At 46.1% G+C, this 19,112-nt stretch overlaps 1 protein-coding gene across 1 annotated transcript in view; it reads right to left on the bottom strand.

Annotated features, from left to right (window-relative positions):
- NRXN3 (neurexin 3) overlaps window positions 1-19,112 on the bottom strand; it is a 1,605,778-nt gene that overhangs the window by 1,366,103 nt on the left and 220,563 nt on the right. Inside the window, exon 14 of the mRNA XM_039883931.1 lies at window positions 227-1,634. Coding sequence (XP_039739865.1) covers window positions 227-935 — 709 coding nt within the window. The 5' untranslated portion in view covers window positions 936-1,634. The remainder of the gene's footprint in view (window positions 1-226; window positions 1,635-19,112) is intronic.

Here is a 19,112-nt window from a genome sequence, read left to right as displayed (position 1 = left end):
TTCTCTTTCTTCTGAGATCTGATGGGTTTTCCATTAAGAGCAAGCAAAAGATTTCCAGCACCCCCTTGGGAAAAGGACCCGATTATCTAACATACAGCTGAAGATCGTTAGTTGCATGTTTGATAACAGCAGCAACTTTTGAGCGGGTTTCTATCAGGGGCCTTAGCCTTCACCCCAGCCACTGTGTGGGTCTCTAACGATAGAGGAATGGGGAAGAGGGCCTTACCTTCTGAGCAGAGCGTGCCACCATAGCCCGTGGTAGAACAGTCACAGGTGGGGTGGCCATCCAAGAGAAAGCAGATCCCACCATTTTCACAAGGACGCTCACCGCAGGGTCCCTCAGCATCCAACTGGACACCCTGGCTCCCCAGAAGCCGAGGCTCTGAGTTGCCATACTTGAGATCCAAGATTAATCCCTTGAAGCCGGGCATGGCCTGTACTCCCTCGAGGGTCAGGGCAGAAGGTCGTATGTCCGCGGGGACTCCACCCAGGAACAAGTCACTGACCACATCCATGTAGGGCCGCTGGGACTGCAGCTCCCCAGACTGGCCCTCACCGTCTAGCACCAGCACCGTACGCAGGCGGTCCCGGCTCACCATGAGGAAGTGCCAGCTGCTGTCATTCACCTGTTTGTTGGACAGCACGGCGGTCTCGGCGCAGTCCATGCTGAGGCGGAGTTGCATGCGGCCATCCACCAGGGAGAGGCAGAGGAAGTCACAGACGCCACCATCATCCAGGTAGAGGAGCAGCCCTGTGGAGACGTTGGTCTTGAACTGGAAGCTCAGGTCGCTGCGTGTGCTGGCATCCCAGCGGAGGTAGCGGGCCCACTGGTTGGGGAGGCCCATGAACTCAAGGCCCAGGCAGAGCCCCAGCAAGGACCCCAGCAGGACGCTCACCTTCAGGGTGAAGAACACGGAGTGCACGGGGAAGCTCATCGCGGCTGCCGGCACAAAGCCCGGAGGACCAGACAGCCAGGGAACAGCCCTCAGGGGATGATGCCCCTTTGCGGTGAAGGGAGAAAGGAAGAGGAGACAGGCTGGGGGACAGAGAGCACACAAGAGGAAGGAGGCACACGCACAGATATCGAGAGGTTGAGGAAAGAGGAAAGTGAACAAGGCAGCCCCAGATGGGCACACAAGCAGGAAATTCACTAAAGAGGCGGAGGGAAAAGACAGGGCAGCAGAAGAGGCATTCAGGTGGGGAAAATGAGGGCCTGGAGTGAGGAGCAAAGTGTCTTTCTCCAAGAACAGATCTCAGCTATCCATGTGGATCCGGAGGCCTTGATTCAAGGAGGAAAATCAAGGAGGTGGGTAGAAGGCTTCAGCAATGCACTCCTCCCAACAGACCCTCAAATGCCCCGGCCAGGTAGGCCGGGCAGAGGGCTGGGGTAGGCAGTGCTGTGATGGAGGAGGAGTGAGTGGTGAGGCAAGCCAGGTGAAAGGTAGAAGCAGGCCAAGGACCAGTCCTGAAGTTCTACCTCCTAGCAGCTGGGGGCTGCGGGGAGAAGGGCAGTCAGAAGCTGAGTGCTCAGGCAGAGCAGGGCCCCGGGCAGAGCAGAAGCAGACTCAGGCTTCATGGTGCAGGCCAGAGGCAGTCCTGCCCATAACCTGCCTCCCAGGACTCCAGAAAAAGACCTGTAGGAAGAAGGGGTACGGGGAGAAAGGAGAGAAGAGGAAGATTAGGGCACATATCAGGAAAATATTGCATCCTATTTTACAAATATTGATGGAGTGCTGAGTGATTCCACAGTGCTTGGTGCTTCACATAGGAGGGAGAACCTAGGCTCTTCCAGAGGCACTGCAGGACCCCAAGCTCAGCTCCTAATAATGCACTCAGTTTTTCCATGTGCAAAAATAGCATAAAAACCCCAAAGCCATATCAGCACATTTTTGCAATATTTATATCACAGGGTCACATAGCCAACATTTATGTTTAAGGTAAGTGCTAACATTTTATACACTCAAATACACACATAATTTTACCTTATTTGTCTATTAAGAGACATGAAAATGATTTTTTTTTCTTTTTTAGGTTTTCTTTTTCAATCTGACAAGCCAATGCTTGGATGTAGGCGGCCTTTAATTTTTTGAAAGAAAGCTTTATAAAAATCAGTAAAAATAAATTAGAAGGTGAGTAATGAGCAAAACAATCCTTCTCTCTTACTAAATGTTGAGGGAAAAGGTCTTATTGAAAAAGAAATATGTGCTTCAAGACTTTTAAAAAAGGCTGAGTTTGAATCCCAGTTCTTGTACGTGGAACTTTAAGCCAATTTTTTAACCTATTTGCGCTTCTATTTCCACATTTGTAAAGTAGAGAAAATAATAGCCTCTCTCCAAAGCTGGAGAGAGGATTAAATGAGATCATATGTGAGACGATTCCAGCATGAGTTTATGGACATAGGAGGCAATCGATAAACACTAGTTCCTTCCTTCCTCATTTCCAGATAGGAAGGCAGGAGAAGAGGGCTCCCTGGTGTATGCATGGTGTACGTATGAGCGTGTGCGTGCCTGTGGAGCGGGGACAGTATGCTAAAACACAAATGCTTTTTAAAAAATGATGAAAATTGCAGAATGGACAACAACTGAGTCGTTAAGGAATGTCACACACCTAGTACACATTACATGTAGTTTATACCGGTTGGAAACGCAACCATTCAAGTGGGTGATCTGGTTTCTGAAGGCAGACTCACACCCGTCTAGCTGAGTTGACTCCTCTGTTTACATGAGCCCCGTGAGTGTAATTTCCAAGAGCTGTGCAAGCTGCAGCTTATTAATTGGCATATTTGATAATTCACCATGGTCTCTGTCAGACCGTTACCATTCACTGTCTTCACGATGACCACATTAGCAAAGCTAATGATTACCCCTGCTTTGAGGAGGAAAATGCTGTCAACCAAGAACAAACACCTATTCCCACAAATAAACCCCATCAGTAGGAGGCTGACTGAACCCATTACAAGGAAATCTTTGCTCTGTAGAAGGTCTTGTCTGTGCAATGTTTCCCAGTGTGGCATGGCTGCCTCCAGTGGTGCAATGGGCATTTAAATGGACCTTGGACACAGCGATGTGGAGATGCCAACTCATACGGGCTGCTGAGAACCAGTCTGTAAACTTTCAGAAATTTCTAAGCTGGTTGGTGTCACTTCAGTAGTACGAAATCAACTATGCCAGGAGTATTCACACCATGGAAAAAGGCAAACACCACAAATCAGAGTCCTTGGGAAGATATGATTTAAGGAAAGCCCTGGAAGAGGGTGAAGGAATGTTCCAGAAGTAATAGTCCCTGCAAAGGCCTTGAGACTGGAGCGGGCTGATATGTTGGAGGCCGCTGCCATTAGACTGAGAAGACATGAAGTCCGAGGTGAATATCAGGAGGCTAGATGATGAGACCCAGTCCCCAAGACTGTGCTTGCTGTACGAGGTAAAGTATGCCAGCCGAGGCAAAAGACAACATCCCGGGGCAGAGAGGAGCTCCTTGCCCTAAAAAGAAGGCTCCTTCCAGTCTCAGCAACTGCCACGTCTACATATTTCCTTATATCAAACAGTTGAAAAGTGTCCACTTTTGGAAAATGTGCTCAGAGGACAGCTGCTCCTGTCTCCTCTTCCCAGTCACACACTGGATTGAGATGAGGAGGAAGCAAGACAGGTGGGGGCAGAAAAAACATACCTCTTGCAAGGGGTATCCCAAGCCTGGGATTATTGATGAGCCGAGAATGTAAAAATCACGCGGTACACAATGGAGCCTATGGTGTGTGAGCCCAAGAGGCTTCCTGGTGACACTGTCCTGGCTGCTCTACCTCCTTCTCGACTCCCAGTCCTGCCAGTTTAGATCGAGTGAGTCCACTGGCTGACAGGCGAGGCCCAGGGTCAGATGGCTAAAAACAGTGGGCACCTCAGTGGGAGGCAAGGACATCCACGTGGAGGACCCAGTATCATGGATGAGCAGGGACATGGGAGATCTTCTAAATGGACAGTTCCAGAAACTTTCAGACTGGCCTATACTATCAACTCACCTCTGGGCCTCCGAAAGTCATGTATTTGTCTGTATAAATTAAATGACTTGCTCGATTCAACCTAACTGAGCTCTGATTCCTTCCAGTTACTGCTGTATCAAAGCAGAGTGAGCAAGCATTCTCATCCTTGAGGGCATCAAAAAGTGGCAGCGGCAAGTGTACCTTAGAGACAAAGCACAGCGAGGAACAGCCCAGGCTCTGGAAACTCGCTGGGGAGCTCCCTGGGGGCAGGTCTGCATGACCACGGTGCCTGCCCCAGGACCTTGGCATGGAGTCGGAGCTCAGGAAACTTGTGTAGAAAGAATGAAGAGTGAAACAGAAACTGTAGAGCATCCCTGTGAATCACTGGATTTCTGTTCCACGCAGTCACCTCACTCCACTTTATACAACAGCAACAATCCTGAGCCCCCTTACTTCTCTGAACGCCGACTCAGATGACCCCAAAGGGCAAAGCAGCACAAGCTTAGTGATCCAGGAAACTCGTGAATTAAGAACTAAGCTGCCCAGGAAAACTGCCCCATGAGGAGGATCATGGGAATTTACCCAGCCTGTTCTGGGGCGGCCACTCTGTTCTGCCAGCTGAGCCTCTCCCATCAGATTCTCAGTCCTTCCCTCCAGCCCAGCCTACCACTGGCGACACCAAGGTTGCCCTGCCGGCATTGTGGGGGATCAAAAAGGCTGACTGAAGAAAACCAAGCTTTCTTTCCCATAGGTGCCAGGCAGAATCTGAATTCAGGACTGGTAACATCAGAATTGAGTTTATCTAGACTTGACACCCTTAGGGTAGGCCCACATTTTCTTAAAGCCCTTAGATTGTGGACATTCCTGTGGCCTCTGGGAAATAGCCAAAATGGCCAAAAGCTAAAGAGCACCTTATATTAACCATCACAGGCAGCAAGCCAACTGCCCCAGGCATTTATTCTTTAGCCTTCTTTAGCCCTCTAGCGGGCTACAGCAAGGCCCAGGAAATGGAAAAAGGGGAGCCAGAGAGCTCTCCCCGCTTGGGCAGCCAATTGCCACCCTCTCTTGAGCCATAGGATGGCCCTAGCAGCCATGAGTGCAGGTGGTTTGCCCCAGAGCCTGCACAGAGGGTACAGAGTGGTGCAAAAGCTCAAAAATTGTTATCTGTTGTGTGGAAATCTCGCAAGAAAGGGAAAGTGAGTGACATTATCTAATTGCCAGCTAATTTACATAATTATTGAATGGCACGCTTTTTATGTGGGGTTAACATCTTTGCAAATGTCTCACTATCTGGCTGCTTAGGAGGCAGGGCCCTCACACGATTCTGACACGTGGACTATTTACCACAGGCATGGTCCCCTCTCTGCAGTTTCTTTGCTCTCTTGAGACAGACTTGGGAGAAAGCCAGGCCTGTGTCTAGAACCAGGATAGATGCTGAAGGCCTGATGATGACTCTCCTCAAGCCCAGCCCTTGCTGCTATGCCATGCTCCCCAAGCTGGGCTTTCCAGCTTTTTCCCTAGAACTTCTCAGTAGCTTCCCTCTTATGCTCCTTAGTGGGACCAGAAAATCTGTACAATGGCTCTCTATTGGTTTCACTTGCCCCCTGTTCACCCCACCCCTCACTCGCCTTTGAACGTAAAATGTTTTCCACCACCAATCTCAGTCCAGGTCATTTAGGTGGGGTTCATCCCAATCCCAAATCCTAGGACCAGTTTAGTCAATTAGCACATTCCTATCTCCTGCCACTGTAATTAGGGATTAGGGATGGGCCTGTCACCCAAACTGAGTCGAATTAGAGTTAACTCAGGGACTTTTGCTGGAATTATTGGGAGAAGAGCCTTCTCTCCTCACTATGTTGTCAAACTATTAGAATGAAGTCCAGAGTGGATGACAGACGCCATTATTACAATTCAAGATGATCTTGTCTAAGAATGAAGACAAAGAAAAAAACAGCTAGGATCGATAGAAATGGATTTCTAGTGATTTCTTTTAGCAACTAGATGCAGCCAGGCCTGAAGTCCAACGGATCCTCAGACTTCCATTACATAAACAAACAAAATATTTTTTTTTGCTTAAGCAACTTTGAGTTGGATCGTGACCAAGAGTCCTGACTGATACACTCCTATTACTAGACCTTCAAAAACATCGTCATTGACATATTGTCAGAAGTTTTCATCTCATATGACCACCAATACCTAGCAGGACTTCGTACGATCTGAAATACATGTCAAATGTCTCACTCCCACTGCCAATGCTCTACACCCTCACCTGCCTGTGTCCTTGGGCAAAGGCATAGAATGTGGGCACACTCTATCCCTAGGTACTCTGGAATAGAAGGCAGGCTCATTCTTGCACAACAGCCTCAGAGATGTGTTCCATCAACTAAATTATGGCTCTCCCGACACGACACCATTAGGACCGTCTCACACACTCAGTCTTCTCTACATTAATGCAACAGCAAAGACTGTACTATATAGGTGGGGAGGGAGGTGAAGGCATGAATTTTCTCCAAGATGTGAAAACAGTTCGGGGTAGCGATGAAAAAGCATGGGCTTTGGCATCAGGTGAGACTGGATTTAAACCCAGACTCATTCCTACAGCTAGTTAGCCATGTTTCCAAAAACATGGAAATGATAATACTTATAGAGTAATTTTGAGCTTTATTAAATTTTAAAAAAGTACGGCGGTACTACTTTGGGGAAAGTCCATGGCAGCAGCTACTAAAGCTGAGCATTTTTACCCCGTGACTCCACAATTCCCCTCCTCGGTATATACCAACAGAAATGTTTATATATGTCCAACCAAAGACATTCATGAAAATGTGTATAACGATGCTATGCATAATAGCCAAAACCTAGAAAATGTCCAACTGCAATAGAATGGATAAATAAATTGTAGTCTATTCATGCAAAATGCTACATAGCATTGAGTATGCTTGGTCTTCACCCAGATAACACCATGTATGAGTCTCATTCAAGAGTGCATACTGTGTGTGTTCCATTTATACAAGGTACAAAAAGAAGCAAAATTATTCTATGCTGTTAAATGTCAGAACAGTAGTTACTCTTGGGGTAGTTAAGGACCAGAGGAAGGCAAAAAGGGTAAAGGAGTTCTGTTTCTTGATCTGGGTGATGTTGCGCATTGTGCTCGGTTTGTGAAAATGCACTGGTTGCGCTGGACACTTATGATTTATGTATTTTCCTATCTGTATGTTATACTTCAAGTCAGAGCCAAATCTCTTATCAAGAAAATATCAGCAAACATCCACAGGTTTTGCAACAGGGAGCTCACTGCCCTTCTCTCTTCCCATTCCACTCTATATCCCAGTTCTCTCTTGCACAATTTTTTCTTGTCTAAGAATACCGCCCATCCTTATAGCTTTTCTTCTTCCCCTGAAATATGCTGGGCTACTTCTAACTTTAAAATGCCGCAGCCACCAAGCTTACCCTGCCCTCAGTTCTCTGTCCCCGCCTCTTTAGGGAAAGGAAAGAAAGAGAGCCTCCGAGGACCTCAATTCCAGTCTGTCAAAAGGGAATGTAGAGGACATTTGAAGCTTATATTGTGCTGGAAGAGGAACGAGATGGAGAGTAAAAAGAAGAGGCTTAAATAAAAAAGAAAACTTGAACTCTCTTTTCTTTCTTTAAAAACCAAGTTTTCCATAAAAACTAACAAATAGTCATGTCAGACTAACCTAAATTCCTTTTCTGTCAAGAATACTCATGTATTGTAGTAGGAACACACAGGAGTTATAAAACAGATGGACTTCGGCCCGTCTTTTGGAGAAGATTCTCATGGTAGGAGGAATGCGAGGTGGACAGAAACAAGACAACTCATCCCTGGTTAACGACAGCATTCAGAAAAAGGTGTGGTGAGGAACCCTTTGGGAGGCAGTTTCTGGTGTGAGGTCAGGCCCTGCATCCCATTCCTCATGTCCATTGAGAGCGGGGATGAAAAGGGAAGAGCTTGGATGGAACCAGTCATGTTTGTGAATGAAGTGACACTGAGAGGTAGTGAGCATATGGGGACAATGTCGTGAGCCCCTGAGAGGCCAAGGTCAGCTTAAACTGCAGCCTGTGTCTCAGAAGCCAAAAGTGGATGGAGATAAATGGAAAGCTATACAACTTATCCTCCAAAATAAACAACCCATAAGGATGGAAGGTATGATTTGTAACTATAGGGTAAATAAGAATTGAATCGGGGGAGGAGGAAGAATGCTATTTTAGATTGCGTTAATGAAAATATAGGGAAAAGGAGCTAGTCGTCTGGGTCAATGTGGTCATTAGATTTTTATTCTGAGCCCCACTCTTTTGAGAGTGGTGTAACTAAGCTAGAGGAGAGTAAATTGAAAGGAAGTCTTTTTGTTAACATTTTTTATCCATGGAGCACTCATGGTGTAGATGTAAAGATTAAAAATAATAATAATAACTCAAACCCTGCAAGGCATTTACATGCCAGTAGAGAGGAAAGACATGAGCCTAAACGATATGACGAGGTAGATGGAAGGTGAGGGGTGGCCCTGCCAAGTGCAGGTCAGTCTGTACGGTCCAGACAGAACACTGGTGTTAGCATAAGCACCCCTTTTGTAGAGGTTAAAGGCATCGGCTGGAGCCTGGGTTCAAATCCCAGACCCAACACATGCTGCCTGTGCGACCTTGAACGAGTCACTTATGCTCTCTATGCCTCAGTTGCTCCACCTGTAAAACGGATATGATAATGATGAGTCACCATAGTAAGATACTTAGTACAAAGGAAAGCCCTGAAGACAGTGCTCAGCAGAGATAAGTACCAATATATGTGAACCATCACTGCTGCTGCTGTCCTTGACGTCCTGGGAGCATGGCCGATGTCCGTGCCTCAACTGGCCTGCTCAAGGAGAGGTGAGCGGATAGATGGACATCTTTTCAACTTCATCCCAATGACACAGACAATGTTAAGAGTCATACCCGAGTCTCTTTAAAACGAGAAACCTTTGGAGGTACCAGCATGTTTGGGCTGATGGAGGTAACTCAGCAGCCACATAAAGAGTATCTTCAAAGATCTGAAGCATTCTCATATTAGGAGAGAGGTTCCACAGGTACGCTATGGCCCTCAAGGAGAGAATCTGTCTAGTGAAGGGAAAGTCTATGTTTTTATCTTAAGCAGACTACCTTCAGATGAAGTGGACTTGCCTGTCACTAGTGACACCCTTTGGAGTTGTATAAACAGGCTTATACATGGAGTGCAAGAGATTCCAGAAGCAGTGACTTTGGCCTAGTGTAGTCAGGGAGCTCTTCCCAGAGGAGGAGGAAACTACGTGGAAACTTGAAGGATGAGCATGGTATAGATAACTAGGAAGGAGAAGTCTGGTGTGGGGAAGAGGCGACTAGACTGGTAGTCAAAACCAGGCTCTGTCTTTCCACTAACTATTGACCAGGTGACCTTATGGGAAACTCTATGACCTATCCAATTTCAAGTACTTCTCTTATAAATAGGGGAGAAAAATGAATATGCCTTCCAAGAGGTTGTGAACATCCAAGGAGGTAAAGGCCACACAGCATAAGGTAATAATCACACCTTTTTACTGCGAATAACAATCCTTTAAGGTAGATATTAAAAGCAACTCTCATGGCCTTAGTCTCTTCCCTGCCTACCACCTCTACTCCATCACCCAGGGAGCCCTGAGTTGTCTGGTGGGCAAAACCTCCAGCAACAAACTTCCCTGCAGACCACAGAATGCAGGCCTTGCAAGGTTCCGACAACCTCCCCAGCACCCAGGTGCAGCCGGAACCCACAAAGCTGTGGTCATTCACCATTGAGCTTCCTCCCTTCTCCCCTCTCCCAGCCAGCGGGCCTCTCTAGCCCGGAGTTCCAAGCCGTGGGTTGGGAAGCCATCTGGCTGCTGGGAGAGTTAATAATTTATAATGAAGATAATCACCCTTCAAGATCCTCGCCTCTTGGGACCATTAAAATGGTTTCAATTGAGAGTCAGTGAGTTCTTTACATGAGGGGACAGGGAGAAGGAGAGAGGGGAGGGCTGGTGGGAGAGAGGAAACGGGGAAGAGAAAGGGAGGGCAGAATCAACTTAGCTGCTCAGCCCATGTTCCCCCATAAAGGAGGTAGGGGGAGAGGGAAATTATCCAGTCCAAGAAGACAATCTTATCCAGCTTTCGCAGCACTAGCCCAGCAAGAGTGCAATTTACGAGTCTTTTCTCCTAGCCAGCTCTCTCTACACAAAGAGAGAAAAAAAAAAATCAAACACGTGCAAGAGATGGGGAGAGAGACGCAGACAAGAGAAATAAGCCTGCCCAGCAATCATGTCTGGGTCTGTGAGATGGCTCTCTCTGTTCTCTTTCCAGGGCACAGTAAGGCCCCCACTGTGCTAATTATTCCCATTACTTGACAAATTCTCCATTAACGAAGCAAGTGGTGCCAGAACTAGCAGGGGAACAGCCAAACGGAATAGTAGAGGCTCTGGACAGACTCAAGAAGTGCGGACCCCACGCCAGACAGCCCCCGACTTCACCACAAGGCAAATGCAGGGCCTGGCACAGCCCCATCTGTGGGGTGCACCTCAGAGGTGCAGAACATGCTTCCTGCAGTGCCGTGTGATGGCTGAGGGTGGAGCATGCAAGGGCAGGAAGCAGGGACTGTCTCTAGGAAGGATTGCCATGGAGTGAGGGCTGAACCAGGGGGTTCAGGGCAGGCTAAAGGCAGCCCCTAAGAAGGGAGCAGAGTTGATCAGTGTGTTCAGGACCCAGGCCAATGTCCATCTGGTCCTCCCATGATTCTGGGAAGCCCCTGATAAGGCTGTTGCACAGTTCTTCCACACACGTCTTACAACAATAGCTACAAAGCCATAGCAAGCACTTAATCTCGGTTACTCTGTGCAAGGCACTACTTCCAGTAGGTTACGCTTGAAGTCATTGAATCTTTACAAAAACTCTAAGACTATTATTATCCCCATTTTAAAGATGAGTAAACTGAAGTCCCGAGAGATTAAATAATTTTCCCAAAGTCACACAGTTTAATAAGAAGCAGAATTAGGTCTGGCTCTCATCCATGCCATGCCCTGCCGCCTTCCCCCACCCCACAATCTGCTATCTCCCCTTCCCCACCCTTAGACTCCCCAGGATTCCCTGACTCTTTGACAGGATATTCCAGGCTTGCCCCAGCAACCCAGGACCTGACAGGGGAGAGCTTTGGCTATGCTATGATCGATTTAACTATACCGACGTTTCTATCTCTCCTCTAGACGGCATACCAGCATCCTAATAGGACGCCCTGATCCTAACCTTGCCCCTGTGGAATATTTTCTACATAACAGTCAGAGTGACCTTTTAAAAGGGAAACCATCACTTCCTCATTTAAAATCACCCATGACTTCTCTACACACCCAGAATGAAATCCAAACCCTCCCTGTGGTCTGTAAGATCTGTGGTCCATACCGTCTGGACCCCAGCCATCTTTCCAATCTCATCTACTACTTCTCATCTCCTTGTTCACTGGGCCCCAAACAAGCCACCCCTCAGCGTTTTTCGGGACTCACTAAGTGCAGTTCAACTGCGTTTATAACTTCTCAGGTTCTATACCCTCTCCCCCAGGAATCCCCTCCAAGGTCTCCTCTATCTAAAATAGCATTGTGGTACCAGTTGCCACTCTCCACTCTTCTCTCCTTCCATACTTTGTGGGGAAACTGTGTCCTTCCACATCTCCCCAGCCCATCTGTTCCCTAGGAACTGAGAACAGGAAATGCAGGTACTGCTACCAAACAACCAAATCTTAGTTCTGCCCTTTCCTCAGGAAGTCACCACCTGAGAGAGGGAGGTGGCCAGAGGAAAGGGATCTAAATCAGAAAAGTCCTTTAGTCATATGTTCATCCCTCTTGGTGGCTGAGGAAGGCTGGGCAGGGCACAATGACCCAATGGTCACACCTGTATCAACACCCCCAGGTCCCCCCTGACCACTGCCCTAACTGCCAACTCCTACAAAGTAAAAATTGTTACCAACCCTCATACACTGTCCTGCAGAGATACATAAACATGGGTGCAGGAAGAAAAGAAAGGAAGACGGTGGCTAGGAGAAGACACAGCTAGGGGGCACTCTTGGGACTCTCCCAGACCAGGGCAAGCATTAGCAGCATACGAGCATTGAAGAAAGCGGGTTATGGTGCCTGGCAGAGTAAGTCATAGGCAGTAAACGTTTGCTGACTAGGGTGAGAAAACAGACGGAAGTTCAAAAACCGCAAGTGAGAAGAGAATGGGCTGCCATTGGTCAAACCAATGGCAGCCCATTCTAGAATTCCATTCCTGACAGTGTAACAGGCACAGCTGCCCCCTGAAGGTAAAGAATATCAGAGAGGGAGAAGACAGCAATGATCACCAAATTTAAACCTCTCATCATACAGATGAGGGAGGAAAAAAGGACCCTGGAGACAGTTAAGCAAGTGTCCAAGATCACACAATTGGGCAGTGGTAGAAGTGGCACTTAGACCCCAGCTACTGGGACCTTTGACCAGGGACATTTCCATAAGAACAGTGGCTTTCCTTTTTTAGGCCACTGAGACCCTTATTTCTTTCTTTTTTTTTTTTTAAAAAAAAAAAGGGAAAAGAAAACCTCCAATATCTGACAGCTAAAACAACTGCTCTGTGGAAATGGGAGGTGAAATTATCCTTGCCTCCACCTTGACTTCTGTAATAGTTCTCCCGATTTTATGATAAAAACTGTGGAGTCCCAAAACAGTTTCAAAACCACTGTACCATACCAACCCCAACAGATAGGGAGCTATCCCTGAAATCTTCTACTTCCCCTCGAAAAGCCACAATGGAACCATCATTTATACAGACTTTTCTGGAATAGATTTGCCTTTTCAATCATACTGCTTGGGACTGAGTCTTAGAACCTTTGCATCCCTCACAGGTCCTAGCATCAGTAAATACTCACACGAGGGACACACATTCCTTGAGTTTAGCACCCTCTGCCTGAAATGGCATTGCCCAATATTTGTCCTAAGCTCCTCTCTGCTAAGTTTCAAGAGGTGTGCCTGCCCTCAGGTTCTGGTATTCTGGGATTTAGTTAAGAGCTCGACAAACCTGGATTCTTACCCAGCTCCCCCACTTAGGAGCGATGTCACCTTTGGCAATTATTTAATCCCTCTGAACCTGAGTGTTCTCGTTTGCAAAATAGAAGAGATAATCCTAGTACCTACAGCAGTACTAGTACCTAGTACCTAGTACCTGTTGTGAGGATTCAATGGAGAGGAAATGCACATCAAACTCCTAGCACAGAGGCTGGCCCTCAGGGAGCATTCAGTAAACATTAGCCATTAGCCATTACCATCATCATCACTGCCGTTTCTCTATTCATCTATTCACACCATGATTTTAGACACGTCTCCCATAATGCTGTACAGTAGTTTGATAGTATTAATTCACCCCTCCCTATCTCTACCTACTTGGCCATCTAACATTATTGTGCCCAGCCCTTGACACCAAGCTCAGGCATGTGACTTGCTTTGGCCAAATGGGATGTTCGCAAAAATGACATGAGCAGAGGCTTGGAAACCACTTTTACCTTTTCTACTTGCTCGCTCTGGCTTCTCTACTAGGAGAACACACCTGAGCTCGCCTCCTAGAGAGCGAGACATGTATAATAGATCTGAGTCACCCCAGTTATCCTGGTCAAGGCTTAGCCCTAGTTGGTTCTAGAGCCCCAATCCTGGGGCAGCTAAAGAAAGAAGTCCAGGTGCCTAGCTCCAAATTTACTATGAGCACTTACCATGGAACGCCCAAGCCTATGAACCCCACAATGTGGTCCGACCTCATCGGCTTCAGTGGAACTGCCTATTCTGAAGGACATCACTGCAGAGAACCAGAAAGGTGGGAGCCCAATGAGAACCCCGGGCCAGGTGGTAGATCAAGTCAGTGAGTCAGCACAGCCTCCCTGTACCATGAGCTGAGAATGTGAAACATGCAATACTCATAGAAATATCATATATAACATGCACAGAGCAAACAAATAGTCACTAAGCACATATAACAATGATCTCATAAGCCTCATTAAAAATAGCAGGCACAATGTGTGCACAGTACTTCAGAGTTTACAAAACACTCTCATCCAACCTTCATAGCGACAAGTTAGGTGTCAATTTTTCAACTCTCTTTTACATATTGGAGAAACAAGCTCAGAGAGAGGACGTGGTTTGTAGAGGGTCACAGAACCAGTTAAGTGATGTAACAGAATCTTAAATTCAGGCATTTGAACATTAAGTACCACCTTTCTATCATGTCACACTGGTTAGCATTATATGACTGTTTCCGGGATCTGTTAGATGAGGACAATAAATACACGAATCTTCCCACTGCCCATCAGTTACAACAGGAATATGAAATGAAACCTAGGGACTCGTCTTGCAGTAATCAAACACATTTGATGGCACACAATGGACCCACCTATGCCAGACTCCGCCCTGTAACAGTAAGTCATCATGTAACAACAAACCTCTTCATCTAGGGTCGCTAATCCAGAATTCGTAATCATTTGAACGCAGTGTTCATTATCCTCAAAGGGTAGAAAGTTCCAAATGCATCTTTGTCTACAAAGTTCTAGGTTTTACTCAACACTAAAAATATTTTGAAGTTTTTAAAATAAAAATCAGTATCTTTTTCACACTCAAGTCTCAACACATTAACTATTCTATCAACATGGCTTCAACTTCAGGGCTTAGTGAATAATTCTGGAATGTTTATGGTCTTTTGTTTATGACACATTATTATACAATCAGGACTCATACAACCTGTAATTTTGCATTAATTTTCCCACTTTACTTATTAGCACCTATTTATATCTTAGCTTTAAAAAATGTGCTATGCTTGAAAAGTAGCAAAACTACATCTCTTCTATTTTAAATATCCTCTAACTCCATCTATCTACTGAGCCAGGGTGACAACAATCATAAGGGTAACGATGGATACTTCTATAAAGATATGTACAAGTGTTATGTGAGCACAAAAGATGGAGCCAATGACTAGTCAAAATGTAGAAGATTTTAGAGCTGCATTTCAAAGAATGAGGGGTTTTGCTAGACCAAGCCTCAGGGGAAGTACACCAGCAGAAGGAAAGGCATGAACAAAGGTAGAGAGATATGAAAGACCAAGGGGTTTTCAGGAAGCAATAAGAAGTTCCATCTGGCTAAACTATAGGGTGGGTGGGAGGGAAGGATGGGGGGAAAAGTGAAGCTAAAAAGTCATGTTGGAGTAGAGTTCCAGAGGTCCTGGGTACCAGCCTAAAGAGGTCTTGGGGAGCCATTGAGAGATTTTAAACAGAGGGAGTGATGGGATAAAGTCTATGTTTTAGGTGGTACAGGAACTCATTGAAAGGAATATGTCAGGACACAGAGACATCAATTAGGAGGCCATTGCTCTTACTCAGAGGAGATATGAGAGAAGCCTGAACTCGATCCCTGTATCTAGTTCTTAACTATCCAAGCCATTCCCCATATACCTCAATAGCCAAGTGATCCGACCTAAGATCACATCCTAGCCAAGTAGATAATCGAAAAGAGGGAAAAAGCAGCTAAATGGCCCCTGTTCTAGATTCAGTGCCTTACCTTGGAATTTCCCGATTTTCAGAATTCCTGATTCTGTCCTGTGTAGACATGTCCAGAACTCTCAACCTCTGGCCACATCCCAATACAGCCCAGTCCCTTTGTCCCCAAGCCTCCAGAGAGATAGTTATCCTAAATGCCTCAAATCTTCACTGGGGTGCAGGGTGCTCAGGGGTGAGCCAGGGCTGCTTTAGGGATTGTGGGCCAGACAGACGCTTAGCAGATACGACCTAATCCTGAAACTTGAACATCTACCTGCAACATCATCAAGACAAAGGATAATCAGATGCCAGAATGCACTGGGTGCTCTAAAAATCAGCTGGCCTCATCCTGAGCACAGGAAAAAAAAAAAACACCATAGAGTTTGGCATGGTGCACCTGTGAAGTTGGGATGGAGATGACCTTCACAAGAAATTACACAATAAGAATTGGTCCACCAGAATTAGCCTAAACCCACATTTCCTAAAGGGTGTGTCCCTTAGAAAACCAGCCCCATGAGATGCTCTTAAAAAAAAAAAAAGTCTTCATGGTCAAACACATTTCAGAAACATTGCTATTGACAGAATGTTTGTTAATAGCAAAATTCCTATGTTGAAGCCTGATCCCCCATGTGATATTAGGAGGAGAGGTCTTTAGGAGATAATTAAGACATGAAGGTGTAGCCCTCATGAATGGGATTAGGGCCATATAAGGAGAGACATGAGAGAGCTTGCCTCGTCTTCTCTCTCTGCTCTCTGTCTACTGTGTGAGAATACAAGAAGACAACCGTCTACAAATCAGGAAGCAGTTCCTCATCAGATACCAGACCTGCCAGCACCTTGACCTTAGGCTTCCTTACCTCCAGAACTGTGAGAAATAAATATTTATTGTTTAAACTATCCATTCAATAGTATATTTGCGATGGCAGCCTGAGCTAACAAAGACAGACATCAAACTGCTTTCCATGTTTTAGAGATTTGCAATGGACAACAGAATATTAAAGGCTTCGAGGAGCCTTGTAGGAAAGAAACCCAAATCTAGTTGAATGTCCCCCTTTTACAGAAGGGAAAATTGAGGCTTGAAACATTGCTATATAGCTCCACATTTAGTTACTGTTCCCTAAGCTTCAAGTGAAGAAAAGCAACCATCTGGCAAGGACTGTCCCACTCTCTGTGAATGCTCAGAGCCTGATCACCTGCTTAACACTCAAGAGGTTCCTGTATTGGTTGACTGATGTGACCAAAAGAAAGTCTGAATTTCTTCTAAGTAGAGATAGAGAAACAAACTTAAAAATGTTTTATTATTCATTGACACATACACTCAAAAATATTTATTGAGTACCTGTTACGTGTGTGCTGCTAGCACTGGCAATGGAGCATGATGGAGACAGGCTCAGCCTTTACCCTCAATGACTTTACAGCCTAGTTGGGGAGGAAAGGTCAAGGAAAGGCTGTGAGAGCCTCTATGAAGAGATCTAGCCCAGGTGAGTTGCTCCACTCCATCCATCTTTCTCCTAGAGTCTCTCTTTCCAAGGATGGATGTTATTTCTATCACTGTAGTTTCCTTCCCACACCCACCCTCTTGCTTCCTTATTTGTAGTGGGAAAAAAAATTTCCCAACACCCTGTCAGAGTAAAAGCAATTGTGAAATCCCAAGTATAGTACGGAGCTGTGACAGCCTCTCCCTAGAAACATCTCCCCCTGGGAAGCATCTGCCCTCCTCGGTTAGTCAGAAAGAGCCAGCATGCAGAACCCATTCAAAGCAACATGGAGGCTGGCCTTTACAACACCTTCCCAAAATAATAAGGCTCCCGGAGAGTTTACCTTGGGCCAGTCCAAGCTCTTCTTTCCTAGTACCTTTGTGCTTGTGTGTATTAGGCCAATTTTATTTCCAAGGCTAGGACTTCCCGGCTCAGGCAGCTGTTCTCTGATTCTGGGTAGCCAGCTGCCACCCGATGCCTCTTTTCAGGTCTCCTCTGTGGCCTCTGGAATTGCTGCTATTCATATATGACTCTTCATGATACAGAACCTGTATCTTCTCTAACCAAATAACCTCTCTGTCGAACACTCTCAGTTGGGGCCCATTGCATCTCGGGATGGGAACAGAGCAGAGAGGATCCTTCCCTCCCACTTTTGCTCTTCTGTTGTCATTCGAGTGTCCTGTGCAATCTGCAACCCCATCCTCTCTCCATCTACCACCTATTAGGTTATTAGGTTATTGTTGAAAAATATTCCCTCCCCACCTTCAATGACCTCCATGGGTAGAGTGTACTTCTTCACCCAATGACTCTAGCCAAAGGAATGTTAGTGGGCATCATGTGACCAAAAGTTGTAAACATGCCTGCTCTTTCGCACCTCTGCCATCACGATGAAAAGAGTAGCCTGGGTTAGTCTTCCAGTCTCAAGAGGGAAAGGACCAGAACCATTCTAGCCAGTGCCCCCAACCATGACCAGCCTAGATCAGCTAGATCCCATCCAACCTGCAGATGACAAATCAACAGAATGACCCTGATGAGTCTGGCCTAGATCAACTCTCTCTAGATGTGGAAGCTAAATCAATACTTACTGCTGCAAGCCACCAAGATTTCTGTGATTGTTATGCAGTAACGACTGACCAATACGTCATCCCAAGATTACTCTGCCATTTTCACTGAGATGTTCAGCTCGTAGCTAACGATTCCCTCCTGCACCCTTACTTCTACCATCGTGTTTATTGTCCATGTGCACAGCATCCCGGTTTCATACTCCTTTGTTCTCCTCTGCTCTGGTAACCTTCACCTTCATCTTCACTTTCTTCATATCCACCTGAACTTTGATCTCACCTAGAACTACTTCTCCATCAAATACCTATCTCAGTAAAATTGTATTTCTATCTCCCACCTCTTTCTAATCCTCTTTGATAACCTTATAAAGCAACAACACCCCCATCTTTTCTCTCTCACTGTATATCACCCTTTCTCCACTCCTTTCTCTTCACTTCTAACCTGGACAGAGTTTCTTGATCATTCCTTTACTCTCTGAACTCCCAACACATCCATCCTGACAGTCCTCCACTGTGGAGGAAATCTAAGTGCCCACTCTCCTCACCCCTGAGCAAATGATCAGTACCAGAGACCAATAGCCCATCAGTGCCAACGAATGCAACTATAATTCTGTCCCTCTCATACTTGATGACTCAGCAAGCCTTCAACTTGTCCCCAACCTGCTCTCTTCACCAGTTCTTTCAAACCCTTTCCACCTTCTTCACTCAGCAGATGTTACAGGGGCTCCAATCTTACTGAGAAAATTGAGGCCCTTAGTCATGAAAGCCTGTAGTACTCTCCTCTTCAGCTACTTACTTTTTCTCCTACCTACTTTCCTCCTTTCTTTCTCAATTAAAAATGTTTCCTTCAGGACTGACTCCTCCCCAGTGCTCTTCCTCCTAGTCCTCCCACCTCCTCAGAACCTTGTTCTATCCCACATACTTAGCAGCATGAGAGTAACCTTAAAATCAAACAGAAGTCTTCCCCCTCCCCTTCCCTTTGAAACAGTCTCTGTAATTCTTTTCTCTACCAGCACTCATAATTTCCATTCCCCCCG

Source organism: Pteropus medius, unplaced genomic scaffold, assembly GCF_902729225.1.
Source record: "Pteropus medius unplaced genomic scaffold, Ma_sr-lr_union100, whole genome shotgun sequence".
Taxonomy (NCBI): Eukaryota; Metazoa; Chordata; class Mammalia; order Chiroptera; family Pteropodidae; genus Pteropus; species Pteropus medius.
Note: the sequence above shows the minus strand (reverse complement) of the source record. Positions and strands in the feature narration are given on the sequence as shown.